Source organism: Eulemur rufifrons, chromosome 17 (assembly GCF_041146395.1).
Source record: "Eulemur rufifrons isolate Redbay chromosome 17, OSU_ERuf_1, whole genome shotgun sequence".
NCBI classification, from domain to species: Eukaryota; Metazoa; Chordata; class Mammalia; order Primates; family Lemuridae; genus Eulemur; species Eulemur rufifrons.
The window spans coordinates 32,835,771-32,858,607 of NC_090999.1; the positions used below are offsets into that span (position 1 = coordinate 32,835,771).

Below are 22,837 nucleotides of genomic sequence, written 5' to 3' on the forward strand. Positions count from 1 at the left end.
TTCAGGATGTGGATCCCTCACTAACCAATCCTCAACCCAATGCATATCAAAATATATTGACCTCATGCCTCTCTTATGCCAGGTAGTGCTACCAGTGGGCTCACATGATTGAGGCCCTATTTCCAATATATATGTGTGTTTTAAATAAAACCTATTCTAACTTGGAAGGAAAAGACATTTTAAAGGTTCTATAAAAGTTTCTGTTATAGATTTTAATGTGTTTATTTTACATTGCCTTGAAGTTTAAATTTTTTCTTTGCCAAACTTGTCATTTATTTGGCTCACCTCACTCCCACCCTTCTATCTTTCCTGACCAAAAGCACTGCAGCTAATGGGGTCATTGTGTAAGTTTCATTCTCTGAGATGACCAAATGCTTACTTCATTTATTTAAAGATAAATTGGCTGGCAGGAGGTGCTTGGCACTCTGAGAGTGACTTTGGTTTGGTCTATGTATTAGGTATCAAGAAAGAGGTGAAAAGGGTATTAATGAAATAATGTAAATATGAGACATTCCTCTCTAGGAAACCATCTTTTATGGGGGAAAAAGCATAAGTATGAAACAGAGACATCAGATACCATCTACTCTTCAAATCAATATAATAATGGGTATAATAACAAGAATGACTGTTGTTAATAGCAGAAATTTCTGTTTACTAAATTTCATTATAACTACAACTTTTTATGGAGGAAAGATGTTTTTCTTACTTCAGTCATTCTTGAGTTCATCAGGTATTTCTCTAGACATCATTAATGACATCCAAAACATTCTTTAATCCTTTTAATCTGAATACAAGTCAATGAAAAATGCCATATAAAAAGCAAAATCTAATAGAAATAAAATGTAAGAAGTTAAAGCCAATTTGCATTAAATTTTGGAATAATGATACCCATAGTTTACGAAACAATGTGATTTATGTCTTCACACTGACCCTGTGTTTTGGGTAGATATCATTGTTATCATTTTTATTTTTAGACAGGAAACTGAGACTTGGAAAATGAATGGCCAGAGGTTTAATATAGGAAGCATGTGACAGACAGGGCTGGGATGTGGGAAACCAGCCTTCTGTCTTTTCAGCCATTTCTCTGCCTCTCACAACAAGAATTCTCTAGAATCTTGACCTGGGGAAATGCCTCTTGTCACCCATGGCATTCTGCTTAAGCAAAATATACAGCTTCTAAAATGGAAAAAAAATTTACAATTCAGTCCTCTTAACTGATCACGTAAGTCTAAAATTCCCAAAAATGCCTTATTCAGATTCTCAGAGTATTTGACACAGTCATTAATTAATTCATTCAATAAATATTTACTAAATGCCTATTTTGTACCTGGCACTGTTATAAGCACTAAGGATATGTGAGTGAACAAAATAGAAAAAGAAATCCCTGCTATGGTAGAGTTTATATTCTACTGGGGAGTAGAGAACATAAAATAAATAATAGACTTAATAAACAGGTAGGTTTTAGCATATGCCAGAATATGATCAGTGCTGTGAAAAAAAAAATCTGAGCAAGATGATGTAGTTGAGAATGCTGGAGATTCCTGAAATTTTATCAACCCTATACTGATACTTTTCTAGGAGCTTGATTTGTTTATGCAGCTTGAGAAGCATGAGACTTACTTAGGATTAAGGTGGTAAGATATATGTACTTTCATGCTTGTTGTTGAAAGTGTCACACCTGTTAGAACAGTCAGATCCTAAGAAAATACACAAAATTAGCAGTCCTGTGTTCTGTTAATCTACTATCTGCCATTGGTGCCAACTCCCAAACCTGCCTCAATCCTGGGCTACTACACTCTACCACTTTCTAAGCTCTCACACCTCAGTCTTTCCTTGTCTCAGTATATGTAATATCCATGGTTCAGGTTGCCCTAGAGATCAAACATAAACTCCAGACTTTTTCCTTCAAAGTCTACTGCTTACCAACCTCAACCTCCCTACTACAATGTACATGGAAACTCACACTTCCTTGTCTTACTCCACTTTCAGTGTTCATTCTCCTGTCTCCAGGCTTTTTCCTGGGCTATCCACAATCTCCTTTCCCTTCTGCCTTATAATTAACAATAGCTTTACTATTAGCATGCCATTCAGAACTCACTTTTCATTGATTATACTAGATAAATCCTAGATTCAATGGGTGGAAAAATAGAATCCACCTCTTGAAACAATGAGAGTCAAAGTTATGTTGCAAAAGCATACCCAATTCCAAACGAACTACTTCACTTGCAAACCTCCCAATACTGGCTATCCAGAGACCCACCTAGAGAATGGTGGCCCTTCTCCATTTCTCAGACAAATCTATCCTTCCTGATCCACCCTGTCTACCTGCTCGGGGATTCTATTCTCTCTCCTGTGACATCAGCTTTTCTCTTGTTACTGGTTTTCTCACATCATTTAACCATATGCAGATTGCCTCCGTAATAAACTTAAACTCACCTCAAACCCATAATGATTTGCCATTGCCCTGAAAAAAAAAAAAAGTCCACATTCGTTAACATGGTCCCATCTCCCTCATTTTAATTTTTATTTATTTTTTGTTTCAAAGTACTATGGGGGTACAAATGTTTTTGGTTACACAGATTTCTGTTGTGATGCTCGAGTCAAGATTATAAGTGTGCCTGTCACCCAGATACTATTCACTGTACCCATTAGGTAGGTTTGTGCTCATCCCCTCCACCCTCCTCCACTCCTCCTAATTTCCATTGAGTTTTACTTCCCTCTATGCACATGTGTGCTCATCAGTTAGTTCTAATTTAATAGTGAGTACATGTGGTATTTGTTTTTTCCATTCTTTAGATACTTCACTTAGGATAATGGTCTCCAGTTTCATCCAAATTGCTGCAAAAGGCATTAAGTCATCCTTCCTCATGGCTGGCATCTCCCTCATTCTTAGCCACGTTACTTGAAATGAAGTCTGCTGTAAACTTCATGGCTCCCACTCTCACCTCTCATTCTTTAAATTCTTTCCTTCTTTGGCTTCTGAGACACAAGTTTCCTGATTTCCTCTCCCTCTCTGATCACTTCTACCTAGTTTTCTTCTTTTAGTCATTGAAACCTTAAGTGTTATTTTCCCCGAGATGCCAGCATTCAGCTCTCTTCTTACTCTATACTCTTTCTAGGTGGTAATACTTAATGCTAAGGCCTCAACTGCACTCATAGCATGGTCGTAGATGTTCTACATAGTTTCTGAGATGGTCCCTAGCAAGACTGAGCTCCGTTGCCAAAACAAGTAACCCATTATCCATGTGCACTTTATTGGCTTTTCTTCCTTCCCTCCATCGTTTTCCCCATCTCTACATTTGTGCATACTTGTAATTGCCTGCCAAAAACTACCTGTACCAAAGTTTTTGTCTCAGATCTGCTTTTAGAGGAATTCAAACTAAAACAGTTTATATCCTAAATATTTATAGAATTGGTTCTTTTGTCCATTCTACTTCCTTGATTCAAATCCTCATTTGGATTGCTTTAGGAATTCTTACCTCATCCCTGACTCTAATTTTGCTCCCCTCCAATGTGTTCATGACACTTCAAGCAAATAATAAGCTTTATAAATCAAAGAGGCAATCATGTCCTACCCCTCTGTAAAAGCTCCAGTAGTTCCCAACTCTCCGCCTCCATATGATAAAACCAAAGTTCTTAAAGTGGACTGTGAGAACATTCTGATTTGAACCCTGTTTACCTTTCCAGCCTCAACTTCTACTCCAGCCACACTGAGCTGCCTGCACTTATCAAAGAGTGCTGTTCTTTCTTGCTTCTAAGACTGCTGAAGTTGCACCAAGTTCAGACCTACGCAATATTGCAATAATATATTTAAAGTTTTTCTTTCCCCTCTAACTTTGAAGCAACTAAAAAATTGTGTTCTATCTATTTTTATATTCATTTTATATCCCCAGGATCTGGTACAAATGCACACATGTAAAATGTTCTTAATAATATTAATTAATATATCTAGCCTTATTAATGCTTTCATTAATAATAGGCTCACTTCTTTTCTCTAAACTGTTTTTAACTATAAAACTAATTTATTCAGTCACATTATAAAAATCTTTGAAAATATTAGGAAAAAACTAATCATTGTCTCCTTAATATAATTTGTTATGTTTTTGATGTATTCCTTTTTAATCTATTTTATATAGATGTTAGTTGTATAAATCATCTGAAAAAAGATATAATAATTATAAAAAGAACTAACACTTGGATGGCACTTACTATGAGCCAAATACTGCTCTAAGCATTTTATATAAATTAACTCAATTAATTTTCTTGATGATCCTGTGAGATAAGTATTCTTACTATCTCCATTTTATAGATGAAGAAACTAAGGCAGGGTAATTGATTTATCCTAAACCATACAGTTAAGTAAATGGTAAAGCCCTGATTTGAACTCATGAAGTCTGAAGTCTGTCACCAAAATTTATGCTACATTTCATGGAGAGGATTAAATTATTCAGTACTTGGAAAGCACTTAGAACAGTGTCTGGCACAAGTTATAAATTCAATAAATGCTAGCTATATTATCATTGGTATTGTAATGAGTATAGTATAGTCATTTGGTATCTTTCACTTTAAATTAGGTCATGGGTTTTCATGAAATTAGGTAGGTTTTCACTTTGAATTAGGTCATAAATATTTTTCATTCTACTGTGAAATCCCACTAACTACTGTTTTTATGACTTCACAATATTCCATAGAACGACCCTGCAATAAGACGTCTCTGTTTACCATATTTCTTTTAATCTTTCATAATTATATATAACACTATGAGCATTATCTTTATGCATTAAGCTTTTCTACCCTTATTTTAGGTCATTTTTTTTAAGGATAGATTCCCAGAAGTAAGAATTATGCATTAAAGGGTTAGAAAATGATTATAGTTCTTTATGGGCATCAGAAATGGCTTTCCAAAGGCATTGTATTATAACTATGTTTTAGGGAGAGTGTTCAATAACAATATTTATAATTATTATAAAACTTATTCCTGTTAATACTAGTTTGCCCAAAGGACCTACACAAAATAAATCTCATCCCTTTTCAATATGACAGACTTTCAAGTATTTAAATTTTTAAAAATGTGTGCCCAATCTACTTGTACCTCAATACCACTTCTCAACTCTCCCTCAGACATTCTTTCTCCAAGCTAAGTATTCCCGACTTTCCCTTGAGCATCTTTTGTCTGACAAAACTACCAGACTCTCAGCCTTCTGATTCATAGTCTCCTAAATACATTCCATTGTGCTTATGTCCCTCTTAATCTGGAGATTCCAGACGTGGCCTGACCAATGCAGAGCACAGAGGGGCTATCACTTTGCTTGACCAGGGCATCTATTTCCAGCAATGCAGGCTAAGGTCACATTAGCATTTTTGGCACTAAAATACACTGTTGGCTCATGTTTACGTGCTGTCAACTAAATCTCTTATGCCTTTTTCACCCGAACTCCCATTAAATAAGGTTTCCCACATCCTGTACTGATATAAATAATAGTATGTAGTTAAGTGAAGTCATTTATATAGGTTCTTATGAAACTTAAGTTTATTTATGTTTATTGTTCCAGTATGTTGAGATACATCTGAATTCCCAAATATGTATATTGATGTACTTGAGGAGTATTTTTATACTTTCTGTATCTTCACTGAAGTCATTAATAAAGTTTTAATCTAACACAACCCCAAGTGCAGAGTCTATGGTACATAATGAGAGTTCTTTCATTGCTAGCAATTAGTATCTTTGGATATAGCTATTCAGCTCACAATAAATCAGCAGCTGTGTATCCACCCAAGTATCTTACCCTCAACCACACTCATCCATCCTTTTCCTGAAGATATCATGGAAGACTATTACATGACTTGTCGGAACTAAAATTAGTCATGATTATAATTCTTTCCATTCATTACTATTAGAGTGGTTTTATAATTCTGTCTAAAAGGCAGTATGTGATTTTAACCTGGATCTCTTAACTATCTTTATTTTCTAAGTGCTTATAAACTAGCAATACGGGCCTGGCGCAGTGGCTCACGCCTGTAATCCCAGGGGAGGGAGGCTGAGGCAGAAGGATCCCTTGAGGTCAGGAGTTTGAGACCAGACTGAGCAAGAGCAAGATCCCCATCATTACCAAAAATAGAAAAAGTTAGCTGGGGCTTTGGCTTGGGCCTGTAGTCCCAGCTATTCAGGAGGCTGAGGCAGAAAGATCACTTGAGCCCAGGAGTTTGAGGTTGCATTGAGCTGCGATGACGCCATTGCACTCTACCCAGGGTGCGACAGAACTAGACCCTGTCTCAAAAAAAAAAAAAACCTAGCACATATTAATATTAAATGTTATGATGACCAATGTTTCTATTTCCTGACTTCTCTATGAAATTATCTGTTTCTCACGGGAAATAGTCATTTATACATCCATGTGTGTTGTGTAAACTAACACAGTAGCACATTTAGCCAATAATTATTGATTATTTTAGCATACAATAATAATATAAAGTGATAGATAAAATAATAAAGCAAAGTCTCTGAGATCTCTCTCTCACACACACACACACACACACATATTTTTAATTCAAATCAATCTGCTATTTGGAGAAGACACTCTGCTTATTTTATAAAATATTAAATTTCTAACAGAGGATGATTATCTAATTATGTCTATGAGAAGTACTGTTAATTATCTTAGAATTGTCATAAAATAATTAAAATAAACTGTTTCTTATTGTTCCAAAATGTTAATTGATTTATTTAACTTTCAGGGTGCTCATTGGTTCTCCTTTACTTGGCCAACCCCAAAACAGAACTGGAGATGTCTATAAGTGTCCAGTTGGAAGAGGTGAATCGTTACCTTGCATAAAGTTGGATCTACCAGGTATGTAAAATCAAAAAGTCTGATTTTTAATCATGCCTAGTATTCTCACAGAAAACAAATTTTAATCAACTCAAAAAAATATTAGAAATAATCTATAAACATTCTTCAGTTATCATCCAGATTCACATAGAATGACATTTTGATTCCTTCTGCCCTTAATTCGCTTTCAAAAGTCATCATGTAGCATCCATAGATTTAAAATATATCACTAGTGCTATAACATTTAACTCCCTACATTGTTCAGGATTCTTTGTAAACCAGTGATATTAATAACATGAAATAACTTTTCCCAATAAACCTGCCCATCACATTTCCTCCACAAAATTAACTTAGTGTCTGCTTTTTAAAAGGAAATCGAATAAGAAGAATTATAATAGATACATTTAATTTTTAAAAAAGAGAATAACACAAAATAAACTTATATTGAAATATATATTTTATAAAAATATCACTGTAGTTGGAACATGACTAAAAAATTTCTACTAGAATTATCCAGAAATTAGAACTTTGTCATTAAATACCATATTCATGTCATTAAATACCATAGAAATGATTTATACCCTACAGGTTTATTTCAGATACTGTATATTTCAGTTCTCATTATTTTCAATTTCCCATTTGTTTGTGTATTGTATTATGAACATTTTTTCCTTTACATTGATGAGCATAGTTATAATAGCTGCTTTAATATCTTTGCCTGAGAATTTCAATATCTGGAGTCTCTCAACATCACTTTCCATTTGTTACCTTTCCTTGAGATTGGGTGACATTTTCCTGTTTCTACTTACATGGAGTAATTTTGAATCATAGCCTGGCTTATATTTTTATATTTTTGAATTACAAATGTGAAGATTCTAGATTCTGCTATGTGCTTTTGAGTAGTCTTAACTTTTTGAATTAGAGGGCAATTTACTTGGCTAAACTCAATTTCCAAGCTTTCCCGTTCTTGCGGTAGGAAGGAGTTAAAATTTCTATTCAGTTCTTCTTATTTCAGCTGGGCTGTTTGGAGTCTACTCTGTACATTTACTGTTCAGGTCATGCAGATATGACCTGACATATATGTGCATATGTTAGAATTGTTCTTTTGTGGGTCTTTTTTTCCCAAGATATCCCCCCTCACTTTGGAACTGTTGCCATTGCCCCCAACTTCTGTCCTATTTTTCTTCAAGACAGTAAGACTGGAAGTTGTATTTGACTTTTAGCCACTGACTAGGGCATTCCCTTAGATGGGAAAAAATTCCACAAAAAGCTCACTCAGTGTCTATCTCTTCTTCGTAGTATAGACTTCTCTCCAGTTTCTGCCTGTGTTTGGTTGCTTTATAGTGCCTTCAGATGGTTGTTTCATACATGTTTTTTCCTTAGAACTTATAGTTGTTATTTGTTATTTATAAAAGAGTTGTTCTGACAGGAACTACTCCTCCATTACTGGAAACTGGGATAGAGTTTTCAAATTAACCTAGAGATTTTAGCTACATTGAGAACAGCAGGGAAGTTTCTGCTGTAGTCTATAATGTCCCAGGTATACTGACCCTGGACCAACCCTTATATAAAAACTCTAATCCAGATTATTCAAGATCAATGTATGTAATAGCTCAGTTCCAAGTGCTTTCAAAGCAAACCAGACTAAACCCCTGGACAAAGACCAAAGCTCACATCAAGAAGTCAAACTGGCTGTTCAGGAATCTCTGTTTCCATTCCCTACTTGAAAACTATGTATAATCTAAGGTAAGAACAACTTCTAGGCATGGACAGTGAGACAAATCTTTTTGACCTTGAATTTTGCCACTTTCTAATATTTCAGCACTCTACTAAATAGAGTTTAGAAGCTTTTGCTTTTCCTGTCTACTTTTTGTTTTAATGTGAATAAGTGGAACTTCTTGCCAACATTGTCAGGTTGACATGCTTCAGGATGCAACATTCCTATTTGGAATGTCTAAAGTAGTCTCTTCATTGTGTTTCCTTTATCCACACTTCTTGGCCACTGCTCTAATCTTGTTCTAGTTTTCTTTGTAATCCCCATGATAGCTCTATGATTTTTGGAAGGCCTGGTCAAAAAACTTGTGTTTGAATTTTCTTTTCTGGTCTTCTACCCATTTTTCCCTTTTCTTACCAGAAATCATGTTTCATCTTTAGTCATTTATAACAAAGTATAAGAGATTACATTCATAAGATACATAATATCTTCAATATTATGATGTTACATATTTTATTTTTTCTAATTCACAAAAAAAAAAATGTGTGAAAAGCAATCTCATGTTCTCATTGCCCTCCTAGCTCTGCATTCTTTCACAGGTCAGCAAAACTAAACTGACTAAAACAGTGATCCAGACAAAGTTTCTGGGACATAAGCCAAATCTTCAGCCTTAGCTTGTTCGTTATATTCCTTAATAATACTTGGAAGACTATTTAGTTGAACCAAAAGAAGAATGTGCTATGATATGAGCGAGCAAATAGAACATTTTAATGAGAAGACACTTAATTTTACTTTCTGAAACTTTTTTTCACCCTCATAAAATTTTGTTCTATTTTTAGTTAATACGTCAATTCCCAATGTCACAGAAATAAAGGAAAACATGACATTTGGATCAACTTTAGTCACCAACCCAAACGGAGGGTTTCTGGTAAGAATGGAAAGAGTAATGATATTTAATGACAACAGGAGTCATATCATTTTAAGTCTTTATAAATCTGTTATTTAATTCAGTCTTACAGTTTTTATTTATTTTTTTATTTTTTAAAAGGCATGTGGGCCCTTATATGCCTATAGATGTGGACATTTGCATTATACAACTGGAATCTGTTCTGATGTCAGCCCCACATTTCAAGTTGTGAACTCCATTGCCCCTGTACAAGGTACAGATTTTATGCAATGTTCTTACATGTTTGAAAAGCCTAAGCAATGAATGAAACGTATGTATACACAGGAGCATACCAAAAAGCTTGAAGTATTTTCCCAGCTACCAGCATTACCAATTTAGGTAAATGTTTGCTTTGCCAGTATATAACTAAACCTCACTGCTATTTTTGGAATTGATATTAGTGTAAATAACCTTTACAGAGTCACGTTTTAAGCTCATAGATAAAGATGTCACGTTGCTTTTATTCAAAGAGTGGATCTCTTTGAGGACAGAAGTAACTTCATTTGAGATATGCACAGAATGAGAACTGTTATATAAAATTCATTTTAAGAAAACTTCCAAAGATAACTCTCATAACAATATTAATTAAAATTTAGTAGAGATGGATTTTACTTGATACAAACTCCAAACCAATTGTTATTAAATGCAATAAGTATTGTTGTCACCTTTATTTTTTCTAAAACTACTTTTTCTGATTATAAAAGCTATATGTTCACTTTGTAGAATGTAAGTTCATGTTTTAAAATGAGTTTTGTTCAGCCGTGAAAACACTTCATATACCTCCAAAAAGATAACTTCCAAATTTGCACAATTGACTACTTTTATTGCAGAATGTAGCACTCAACTGGACATAGTCATAGTGCTGGATGGTTCTAACAGTATTTACCCCTGGGAAAGTGTTACAGCTTTTTTAAATGACCTTATTGAAAGAATGGATATTGGTCCCAAGCAGACACAGGTATGTAACTCTGCATTTTGATTTCTGTTGTTCTAAAGATACATACAAATTTTTAATAGAAGAAAATATTCTGGAAAATAAATTAATCAATAAAATAAAAATTAGGGATGAATTTTATATTCCATATACCTGTTCTTATTTCCAATGAAAGGTACATTACTTCAGACCATGTTATTTTCTAAATAGAAAATATTATGAAAGCTTCCATTTTCAATGCTCTTAGAAAATAAACCCTACAGATTTCTTTTCTTCCACGTTTTTAAAATTTCAGAATATTATGGGGGTATGGATGTTTTGGTTACATGGATTGCTTGTGAACTGCTTGAGACAAAGTTATAAGTGTGTCCATCATCCAGATAGTGTACACTGTACCCATTAGGTATGATTTAACCCATCCCCTCTTCCTCCCTCCCACCTGCATGATTTCTGTTGAGTTTTACTTCCATCTGTGCACAGGCGTGCTGATAGGTTAGTTCTAATTTAATAGTGAGTACACGTGGTATTTGTTTTTCCATTCTTGCAATATTTCACTTAGGAGGATGGTCTTCAGTTCCATCCAGATTGTTGCAAAAGGTATTAATTTATTATTTTATGGGTGAGTAGTATTCCATGGTATACATATACCACATTTTATGAATCCACTCATGAACTGATGGGCACTTGAGTTGATTCCACATCTTTGCAATTATGAATTGTGGTATAATAAACATTCTAGTGCAAGTGTCTTTTTGATAAAATGACTTTTTTTCCTTTGGGTAAATACCCAGTAATGGAATTGCTGGATCAAATGGTAGGTCTACTTTTAGTCCTTTGAGGAATTTCCATACCATTTTACATAGAGGTTGCACTAGTTTACAGTCCCACCAACAGTGTATAAGCATCCCTTTCTCTCTGCATCCATGCCAGCATCTATTGTTTTAGAACTTTTTGATAAAAGCCATTCTCACTGAGGTTAGGTGATATCTCATTGTGGTTTTGATTTGCATTTCTCTGATGATTAGGGATGTTGAGCATTTTTTTCATATGTTTATTGGTCTTTAGTCTATCTTCTTTTTAAAAAGCTTTTGTTCATGTCTTTTGCCCACGTTTTAATGGGGTTGTTTGATTTTTTCTTGCTGATTTGCTTGAGTTCTTTGTAGATTCTGGTTATTAGCCCTTTATTGGATATATACTTTGAGAATATTTTCTCCCATTCTGTAGGTTGTCTATTTGCTCTCTTGTTTCCTTAGCTGTACAGATCTATAAACTCATAATTTAATTTTTAATTATAAAATAAGTATAGCCACTTTGGGTAATACTAGAGCAGGGTTTCAAAGTTTGTAGAAACTAATCTGACATCCCAAGGAAGCCATCACACTATAATCTCTTTTCTCATGTTATTTAAATAAATTAGTAATTGACCATAGGATATTGATTAAAGTCTATTTTCCCCTATGTTAATAATGTCTTTCCTCAAGTAAAAGCAAATGCCCCAGGCTCTAGTTGCATAAAATCAAATAGTTGTTTGTTTTTCCTTCTCGTGAGTATCCATTTCTAAATACATGCCCTTTGTTGCCACTAAAGGAAGTGGAACTTCTAACACAGCTCTTCCACTTTACTGAGATACTGAGTTTAACTTAATTACATTTAAGTAAATAAATTTAATTAATTTAATGTTGACTAAACTTATGTGGTCATATGGCCTAAAATATAGAACAGACATAATAGATAATGGGCTAAAATGTGAAGTCAGTGCATTGAGGGTGAGAATTAGCACGAGGATCAGAGTCTAAAAGGCTGCCACATGGTTTGAGGGCTATAGAACATAGGAGACTTTAAGACCATACGTGCAGTCCAGTGATCTTCCTTTTCTTTTCTGGTGGCTCTACTTTTTAACAAATTTCTGAGGCATTGAAAAGTGATCTGACTGCATCAATGTTTTGTCACATGCTCATTAAACTTGAGACATAATACATAGACACATATATATGCACACACATATATGTGTCTGCATGTGTGTTTCTGTCTCTCTATATAGATATCTTAATATATATGTATATATAGTTTCTCAAAAGGATGGTAGTTGAAAATTTAAAATTCTAATTCAAACCTTCAAGTGAAATATCACATTGCTGTGTTCTAAGGCTAAATAGGTCTCCGTAGAGAGCTAGTGGAGAGATAAGGTTATGTATATCCTACTGGACAGTGGAGAACTTCTTGAAATCAGTGTAAAATCATTAAAAGGAAATAGACTTTTACATATCACAAAGTGTAAATTTTCCTGGATGCAACTTTTCATCTACAGTTGCCCTTCTCAAGTGAAATTACTAGAGGTTTGGAGGAAACATTGTATCTCTTCTTGCTATAGGACATAGGGCAGCCTGCATCTTAACAGACCACTCCAGAATTGTGACTTGCTGTTTCTTCCGGCACATATTCCACGTGGACCCCTTTTTTCCCTTCCAAAGATGTCTTTCTTGTCCTCCTTTCCTCTCTTCCCCTATCTTTTCTCTCCTTGGACAATAGGATTCCATAGAGACATAAAATTAAAGCCGGAAGGAATCTTAAAGGTCATTGAGCCCCAAATCTCTATTTATGAAGGGGATATGGAGGCTAAATGAGCTTGTTCAAGCTCTCCATGTTGATGATGGATCAGAACACACAGCTCTCTAATTGCAGTCCAGTTTTGCTTTTTTTTTTTTTTTTTCCTTTCTGAGAGTTCTACTTCTGGAGAAGTTTCGGAGTTGGTCCCATCTAACACACCTAAATAGTAGGTCTCAATCCCTTTCATCTCTTCATGACTGTCCTCTTCCTTCCTAGGGCAGCTCCTTGACTGGAACCACACCCAGCTTCCTAGTACTCCATTCTCCACACTGACACACCTGAAATGAAATGGCTTGCTCACGGTTCCTCTCCTGTCTTTCCACTTTTCCCCAGCATGTGCTTTCCTTCTTTTCACCTGTTTTTTTGTCCATTCCATTTAACCTTCTTGTCCAAAGCTAAGAATATTCTTGGAATTTTTTTAAATTTCTAATATTTTCTAACCATCTAAACATTTGATAATACCTTTAAATTCACGTATCTGTTATGTTCTAAAAATTAATTTATTTGTAACTATTTGTGAAAATCAGTGCTGTGACATGTTTGAAGTTGTTCTATAACTTCAGAAAGAAAATCCATAAGGCTATTTTAAAATAATAATCACTGCTTCAGTGAAGATCTGAGCCAGTGACTCAGTTTTGTAAAGAAATAGATAACAATCAATTGCTTATATGCTCAACTATTCCACTGAAATTTTGATGTTTTTTACTTTTAGAACTATACATCATTTACATTTCTGTATTAAGTGTCCTAAAAGAGAAGTTATTCTGTCTGTCCACCAGAAGAATTCTAGTCTGCCAGGGTAGGCACCATGGAGTTATATGTCTTTCTTGGAGAGTACAATAACTCTATTCAGAAGAATGTGGGCCAGCCCTTGGGGTTCAGATGCTACCCGTGAACAGGAGGGAAATGAACTTACCCTGAGGCAAAAGGGTCCAGTCATATTTACTCAGTTCCAGGACCTCATTCCACAGAGAGGCACATTTCTGAATGCAATACTGTGCACAGTGTCATTTGTAGTATTTTCTGACTTTACCCAAGGGAACCTATTTTTTAAAGAGAGGAGCTGATTATATTTCCAAATTTTTATGTCACATTTTGCTTGCATCATTCATTGTGGAGCTCAAACATAGGTATCCATTCATTTATTCAGATGTATTGGCTAAGGGTATATATTATGTACCAGGCTCTGTGGTAGGGCTTGGATAATAGTGGCGAATAAGACAGACAAGGCCACTACCTTAATGGCACTTCTATCTAATGCAGAGTTTCTCCAAATATGGTTCATGGAATTCCTGCTTCCAACTCCCTAAGGTCCTTAGACTATACTCTAGAATCGGAATCTCTGAGAGTGAGGCTGTAGAGCCTGCATTTTAAATGAATAACTCATATGATTCTTAATCAGATTAAAATTTGAGAAACACTATACTAATGCATTATTAATATATGGATGTGTTTGTGTCTGTCTATTTGCAATTGCTGCACAAAGATTATATGTGCCTCAAGAGCAAAGACTGTCATCTTCCCATCTTTTTCAATGGCCAACACCATGCTTTGCTGTGACATAGTAAGACCTCCATGCGCACTTGTTGAATAAATGTGTATGTCTTAATGATTGCAGTTTTGTATTTTTTTCGGATTGATGGATACTTAATGAGACTTTATTCTTTATCTGGCATTTTAATATTCTTTTAAGTATATTACTTGATACTTTAATCTTTTCTAATCTTTTTCTATTTTGGCTTAAGTTGTATCAATGACTAGTTTCATAAGTAATTCTCTAAAATAAAGGGATTGGGAAGGACATATTTACTTAGCCATTGCCTTTGCTAAACTACTTTTAATAGGGTTTTAAGTAGAACACATTTAAACTCTTTTTAGAGTTTGACCTTCCTTCTGTGGATTCAGAAAAGAAATTCATTCATAGAAAATTTGGAAAGATACTTTGTCTTCAAAGAAATTTGTACTGGAAAACATGCTTATCTTTCATGTGGTCTTACAGTAATTCTTTCCTAAAACAGATAATTTGTTTGTCTTGGCAACTATTTTTTTTTCCTGATTGCTAATGCAATTTAAATACATTTGATTTTTTATTTGTTTATTTTTGTTGATTTCTTTTAATTAAAGCACCCAATTCTGCCCTAAGATTGGCAGAATTAGCTTTCGGAATTTTTCCTACCCTTTACTTATCCTCTCTACCTCACTTCCTGAAAGGGGCAGTTTTAAAAATGAATCGTGAGAGAGATTACCCAAAAGAAGATGCAAGGATAGAAAGCTAAGAGCTTGGATAGGGAATTCTTAGGTGCCTCATCCATATCAAATTTACAAAAACATTAAGATTATAAAGTATAGAGTTTGTAAAGAGGAATTCTCTGTAAGAAGAACCTGCTGAGAAAGGCTTCAATGGGATCACATGATGATCTTGGTATGTGTCTACTGGAGTTGGGACACATAGTTGACTAATGCCTGACTCCTGCCTGAAATATCTAAAGGGGATGACAGCAGCTGTTATTTCTAGCTGCTGACAGGCAAGTCAGAGCAGAGGTAGCTACACTGGAATCAGCCTGCATCCCCAGAGATTGTTAGAACACAGAATGTGTGTGTTTCCCATGGACCTGCATGGCTCACTCAAAACCAAGAGCAAGCATGAGGTCATGTTAGGGACTATCCATACAGTTTCCTGGAAGTGAGTGGATGCCTCTGTAGAGAAAGCAGAAGGCCTATGTAATTTCTAGGAACTGAGGTAGTGAAATGCATTCACACAGGGCAAGGATGCAGGTGAGACATCTCAATGAAGGGAGTTCTCCAAAGAACCCACAAAAAAGTTGTAAACATCTATTAGGACCTGAATCATCTTAGGATAGTACCAGTCCAGTAAGAATTTCCGTACCCCTTATTTTCTTCCTTGCCCCTGTCCCTGGTCAGGTCAGAAATTATAGTTAGAAATCTAAGGGAAAACAAGTAGAAAAACAAATAAAGAAAAAGCCAGCCATGCCCCTTTCTCAACTACAGGCTTCTTACTTTTTATAAGCCCTTGGTAGGAGTAGGACAAAAAATTTAACTATAAATTGACTTTGATGTTTTGTCTTATTGGTTTTAATTTATATAGAATCATATGAAATTATTGCCATTTTAAACTTTTTATTCTTGCCTACAAACAGAGCAATTTGATGTGATACAACCTAAATTAAAATATAGAATTTTTTTTTATTAACAGACATTTTAAAACTAAGAATAAGAAAAATTGCAAGACATTTATCTTTCCAACCAGAGATAGCAGAAGAACATCACTAAATAAGTTGTAAGGGGATGGTGGACTACACAACAAAGGCTGTATTTTTACTATACCTCCTAAATTTTTGTTTGCTACATTGATCAGTTACACATTTGGTACAATAGGTATAGATCTAATGTTATTCCTATTCTCTTCAGTCTTAGATTTGTCATTTAGTAATTGTAAGCAATGAAAGACAGTCTCAAAGATAAGAACCATTACTCAAGGTATTTGTTACCTCCAAAAAGAAAAAAAGAAGGAAGAAATGAGGAATGTATGAAGGGAAGGAAGGAAGGAAAGAAAGAAAGAAGGAAGAGGGGGGCAAATAAAAAAGCTTACATTAACTTTTCCAGGTGACGATTAGTATACATTAGGGGAATGCAACACAATGATGGAAACATCCACTCTAAATAGTTATTCAGAATCTCTTCCTTGTTTCTGTGTGGCCCCATTAAGACTTTTGCAAGCATAGTCAAGGAATTTTTGTCAACCAATTTTTTACCCAAGACAGAGTAAAGGCTATAAAATTGCCTTTTTAAAAACCACCTATAAAAACAAACCTGAAACACTCTGAGCTTGCCATAAAAGATATGATGGTATAAACATTATGGAGGTCTTATTGATCCTCAATACCTAAACATAACATTGCTTTTAATAATAAATGAGGATGATATAAATATGTCAAATGCGAGTGCATTACCCTAAATAAAACCAGTAAATTGTGAGGCTTGATATAAATGTGAAATATACTAATGGAACAATGTCTAGATTGTTCACATCAAAAGTGTAGCATAGCATTAAACCAGGCAAAATGAAAGAGAGAAATTAAATTTTAGGAATATTATTTATCTTTCTTTTCACTGCACATTTTATGGCCATTTCCCTAGAAGCCTTAAATCTGGTGCCTGATTCATTGCTTTTAGTTCTGTATAGAAGCCTGACTTAGCCATGCAACCATACCCTTGTCAGTCCAGCCACGGTTTCTGAATGTAGTGCAGGGAATAAGGTGAATCTTCTCTCTCACTAGCCTCCCCATCTCCATTCTCCCCTACCTCCATCTATCACATGTCCGAATATCATTCCAAAGTCAAGTTCAGATCATTTCCCTGAATAAAAATCTCCTATTGTTGCCTGCAGAATAGCATGCAAGCTCTTGAATGGACTAAAAGGCATTTGGCCACCTGGCCTGGCCATTCCCCCCGCGCCCCCGCCTCCTGCATCCTGCTTTCCCTGGGCCCACCTCACTTCTTGTCCTTCAGTCTCTCCTTGGCCCTGGCCTTCCCCTGCGCACAGGTGCTGCGCTCATGTTATTCCCTTGGCCTAGATGCTCTTCTCCACCCCAGGGCTTATGCTCTAGGAGAACTTAGTTCAGTTCAAATGTCACTTTCTTTGTAATTTTCTATGATTATTCCCCAACCTTTCTCAAGAAAAATATCCTCCGCTCCCAGGTTCCCATAGCATTTGCATACCATAAGCACATATTTACTTATCGCTCTTATCACTCAGTGGCATTGCTCTTTGATTTATGGCTCTGTCTCTCCTGGTAGACTGTGAATTCCATGACAGGATTGTGCCTTCATCCTTTTTATTTATGGAGTGCAGTCTGGAATTTCATGTGTTGCTTAGCACAGGAGGCAAGTCATTTATGTTAGAGCAATGGAATTCCTGGAATTTTTTATTTCTCCTATATTAGAAATCATTATCGTAGTGACCTCTTTCTCTTACTCTACTTAATGAAGTCACATTAATCCACTGAGCTAGAAGATACTTGCTTGTGGGGGAGCCGTGGGTAGCCCCTAATGTTTTGTTTCAGGCTCTTGTTTGCAGGTGTTTGCCCATCTAGTCCCATTGACCCCAGCCCTGATTTCTCCCATAGCCCTCTCCCTTCTCCACAAATACAGTGAACTAATTTGCTTTAACCTCTTCTGTCCTTGCATTTTTGAGCCTGAGTCACTTTCATTGCAACATCTTCCATCAAGCAAGAGGCCAGCTAAAGACACCTTTTTCCTAGAACCTTTATGTATTATCTATCAACTTTATGTTTCTGAACACTCATTTCCTTAGGAAATGATCATCTACCTGTGAGTCAGTCCCATTTATGTCCCTCCCCGCATAGTGACAAAAGGTTAAGCATGGCCTCAGCTAACATAGCTTCAGAATGTTTTGTACTGACAGTTAACTCAGATTGCAGCCTGTATTGTCACCACATTCATAACCCAACTTAATCACACTCAAAGCATGTTGTAAGGCCAGGCTTTGTAGAATAGTTCGATAAAATGAAATACACATTGGCCACACAGCCTCAGCTCTTGTCGTGTTTAGCAATTGTGCATTTTACAGAAATATGAAAACGCTCATTGTTTTACCTTATAATTACTTCTCTAAAGAAACCATTGACTTGATAATAGTAATTGTTGAATGAAATCCCAGAAACTTAGCTCATGCTGGGCATTAAAATTTTGGTGCTGGTATTATAACTCTGACTTCACAATAGAAAGTAATAATATAATTCTAAATAAATAACTCCATTCCTTCATAAGTCTTTGACTCCATATACTTTCTTAGTCTGTTTTCTGTGGTTATAATGGAATACCTGAAACTGGGTAATATATTTTTTTTTAAAAAAAAAAAGAATTATTTAGCTAATGGTTCTAGAGGCTAGGAGGTTCAAGATCAGGTGGCTGCCTCTGTTTGGCTTTTGATGAGGGCCTTGTTCTGTGTTATGATATGGTGGAGCAGCAGAAGCGGAAGCAACCCATTCTAAGGGACCAAACATGACAGCCTCGCTTTATAATAATCCACTCTTGTGCGGTAAGTAATTCAGTCCTGCAAGACTGAGAAGTCCCGAGATAAAGGCATGATCCCTCTTTATGACCTAGTCACCTCTTCAAGGCATCACCTCCTGACACCCCATTGAGGACCAAGACTCAACCTGAGTTTTGGTGGGGACAAATCATGTTCAAATCACAGCCATACTTATAGCTACTTTAAACTCTTCTTTTTCTTAAACTCCCTTGTCATTTAAAGCATTCATTAAAATCTTAGACGTGACTTTGTTGCATGAGAGAATAATCAGAAAGGTCCTCTTTTCAGAGATTTCTGACCATTGTCCTTCTTTTCATATGTTCTCACATTCACTTTTCTCCTTTTTTCTTCTCTTCCCCCCAAATAAATGAACCCATTTGGGTAATTAATTTATATTAATTCAGCAGATATTTATAAGGTATCTAACTGATCAAGTATTATGCTAGGTGTCATGACCAATAAAAAAAAATCACTAAAATATTGCCCCTGATCTCAAAAAACTTCCAACTTAAAAATGAGGTCAAATTTTGCATTTAAATAAATACAAAACATGATAGTATGTCATAAATATAATAAGGTGAATAAAGCAGAACAATTCATTGATTTTCACAACTCTTACTATTGTAGAGCAGTGTTTCCCAAACTGTTATATGAGATGTTGAATCTTTGTTGATCCTCACAAAAGGTATTTCCTTAAATAAGAACAAAATATATCACATCTTTCAATTACTAATCCACCATCATGCTTTAATATTAAAATACTCTGAGAACATTTTCAAAAGAATTTGCTCATGAATCTGAGTAAAGAAATTGGAGACAGGAGTAAGAGAAAGCATTATTCTTTTGCACCATTTAAAATTTGTGGAATTTTTCGTATAGATTGGAGAAAGAGAGAGATGGGGAGGTGGTCCTGCTGTAAAGATACACATTTACCTTTGGTTTACTCATTGTTTTTCAAGATTATTGGACCATGGAATTCTTTTTTAAAATCATATCTAGTAACATACAAAGGGATGCTAGTATTCCCTGGGGAAAAAAAAGTGAGTGGATATTATTAGTAGTTTGGAGGCTTAGCTGAAAACGGGATTGTAAATCTTATATTTAAGTGGAAGTTTCTAATAAGTCACAAACCTCTTGTTCGTGTAACAAAATTCATAACCAGTTGTGTGCCTGGTTTATGCTTTAGTCTGAATCAGCTCTTAGGTCTCTTTGACCTCAGATGGTAATTACCCGCGTATGTCTTTTGTTCTACTTAATCATGAAGTTCAAACCACATGTCCCCAGGAGGTAAACATGTCTGGTCCAGTTGTCTCTGAAAAGGAACTGTTCCTTCTGCTTGTGACTACTTGTCTCCCCTTGTTATAACAAGAAGAGTCTGTTGCTATGTTCATCCTCCCTCTTACTCATGCCATAGCTACTCTCTTTCCAGTCTCCCATAAAGAATGTCCACATCTGACCCAGTTGCTTCTTTTAGCTGCTATCCCTGCTTACTTTTTTCCATTCAATAAAATACATAGAATCTTTCCACCTCTGTTGCTCATTGTCACCAGCTCTCTATTTCACTTCTACCCTCTGGTTTTTGTACCATTCCAATGCAGTTGGCTACTTCGAGTCAAATATAACGATGACTGCTTGTTTTCTTTCTCTCAATTTCTAGAATGACTTAAATAAATTCCTTTAATTATCACCCTTGACATCTTCTCCAGGCTCAAAACTGCTTTGTTTCTTCCCATAGTACTTCACAATCGGTTGCCTGTTCTTGACCTGGCAATCTCATTTTGGAAGCTGGATCCTCCTTCCTCCATGAGGCTTGTCAATGTATGACAGTAAATATACTTGTGATTTTCTCCCTCCTGCCTCTCTACAAAGTGTATCCATCACTTGGCTCCCTTTTTATCTTGCTATTTAATTTTCATACTTATCTGATTCTGCTGCACATACACATGTTATGCTTGTATGAATTTGTTTCATCTGCCTTAAATTATAAGATAAGCTAGGACTGAAACTATTTCTAGTCAATTGCATCTCACCAATACTCAGCACCCTTTTCCTGTAATGTTAATTAATAAATGGTACCCTTTTCTGGACAATACTCACAGCAGAGCAGATCTTACTCTGTCTGGTTCCTAAAGAAACAAGCCCCCCAGTATCAGCCAGGGACCTACACTGAATGTCATTTCCCTAAGATTTGAGTTTCCACTGCCCACTCTTCTCATTTCCCACACTTCATTGTATCTCTCCATTTCTGCTTATCATTATTTCCCTGCTATCTCACTTTTCCATTTGCTTATGTGAAATGTTGTAGTCATTTAGTAAGAATGTAGTAGGGTCAGCTGTGAGCAAAGCAAAACAATAGTAAGGGATAAGAGAATACCAAGAGCCATGACATAGTCCATGCTCTTTACCCCTACATGCCTCTTGAAAACTTACAACCTAGTTGGGGAGATAAAGCATGCACAAAAACTGTTGAGAAGAATGCAGTACTCGGCCAGGCGTGGTGGCTCCCATGTGTAATCCTAGCACTCTGGGAGGCCGAGGTGGGATGATCACTTGAGGTCAGCAGTTTGACACCAGCCTGAGAAAGAGACCCCATCTCTACTAAAAATAGAAAAAATTAGCTGGGCATGTTGGTATGCGCCTGAAGTCCCAGCTACTCGGGAGGCTGAGATAGGAGGATCGCTTGATCCCAGGAGTTTGAGGTTGCTGTGAGCTAGGCTGACACCACAGCACTCTAGCTTGGGCAACAGAATGAGACCCTGTTTCAAAAAAGAAAAAGAATGCAGTACTCACAGACTAGTTTGCTTCAGAGTCCTGAGAAGGAGAAGAAGATCAGTATGTGCTATTGTGGCAACTAGACATGGAAAGTTTTACAGAGAAAGAGGCTCTTGAATTGAAGATTACAGAATGGGTAAAATTTAGCCCAGGTAGAGGGACAGGTAGAAGAATTTGGTAGGAGTGGAGTTCCCACTGGGAAGTCCTGAAGATGAGGGTGAATGGAGAAGGTGGGACCAGACTGTTGAGGGACTGAGGGTCAGGTGCAGAAAAATTGGATTTTGACATAGGACCCTAGTATTTCAAGGAGCAGCTTGGAGTTTTATCTATTTCGTTTTAAATTAGAATAAAAAGTTCTTTTTTAAAGTGTATTTCAAAGTCATCGATGTAGGCAGTGAACAGTTATTAGAGGTTTTTGAACAGGGAAATGACGTGATGAAAGCAGAATTTCAGGACAGTTAATCTGCCAGTGATGTGTAGAAGGATTTGAGGGGAGTGGAAATGGCAGGAGGGAGATCAGCAGTGGGGAGACCAACCGTTCTGGCCTGGGCTAAGGTAGAAATGAAGGAACGTATTTAGCAGCTCCCTTAGGTCCAAGTTCCCCAGAAGCAAACCCTGATAGGAGGAGTCACATGATAGTGATTTATTTTTAGGAAGCCTTTCCAATAGAAAATAGTAAGGGGCTTGTGGAAGCAAAACAGAACAGCAACAGAGGACAAGCAAGGGTGTGTTTCAGGTGAAATCCAGGCCTCAGCTTGATCTGGAAGAGGGGAGCTTGGACTCGAGTCAATGGTCTGGTCTCTCACTCCCTGCCCAATGCAGTACCAAGGACAGTCAGCTGCAGAGAATCTCAGGTGGAGTTGCTTCAAGCAAAGTATGCATAACAGAAGAGGGACTAGGCCATTACAAGTTTCCTTACATCTTAAAATTTACAAAGAATAAGCTTATAGAAGTAAGACAC

At 36.1% G+C, this 22,837-nt stretch overlaps 1 protein-coding gene across 1 annotated transcript in view; it reads left to right on the plus strand.

Moving 5' to 3' along the window:
* ITGA1 (integrin subunit alpha 1) overlaps window positions 1-22,837 on the plus strand; it is a 145,793-nt gene that overhangs the window by 59,689 nt on the left and 63,267 nt on the right. Inside the window, exons 3-6 of the mRNA XM_069492871.1 lie at window positions 6,736-6,848; window positions 9,381-9,469; window positions 9,590-9,701; window positions 10,318-10,445. Of these exons, the coding sequence (XP_069348972.1) occupies window positions 6,736-6,848; window positions 9,381-9,469; window positions 9,590-9,701; window positions 10,318-10,445 (442 nt within the window). The remainder of the gene's footprint in view (window positions 1-6,735; window positions 6,849-9,380; window positions 9,470-9,589; window positions 9,702-10,317; window positions 10,446-22,837) is intronic.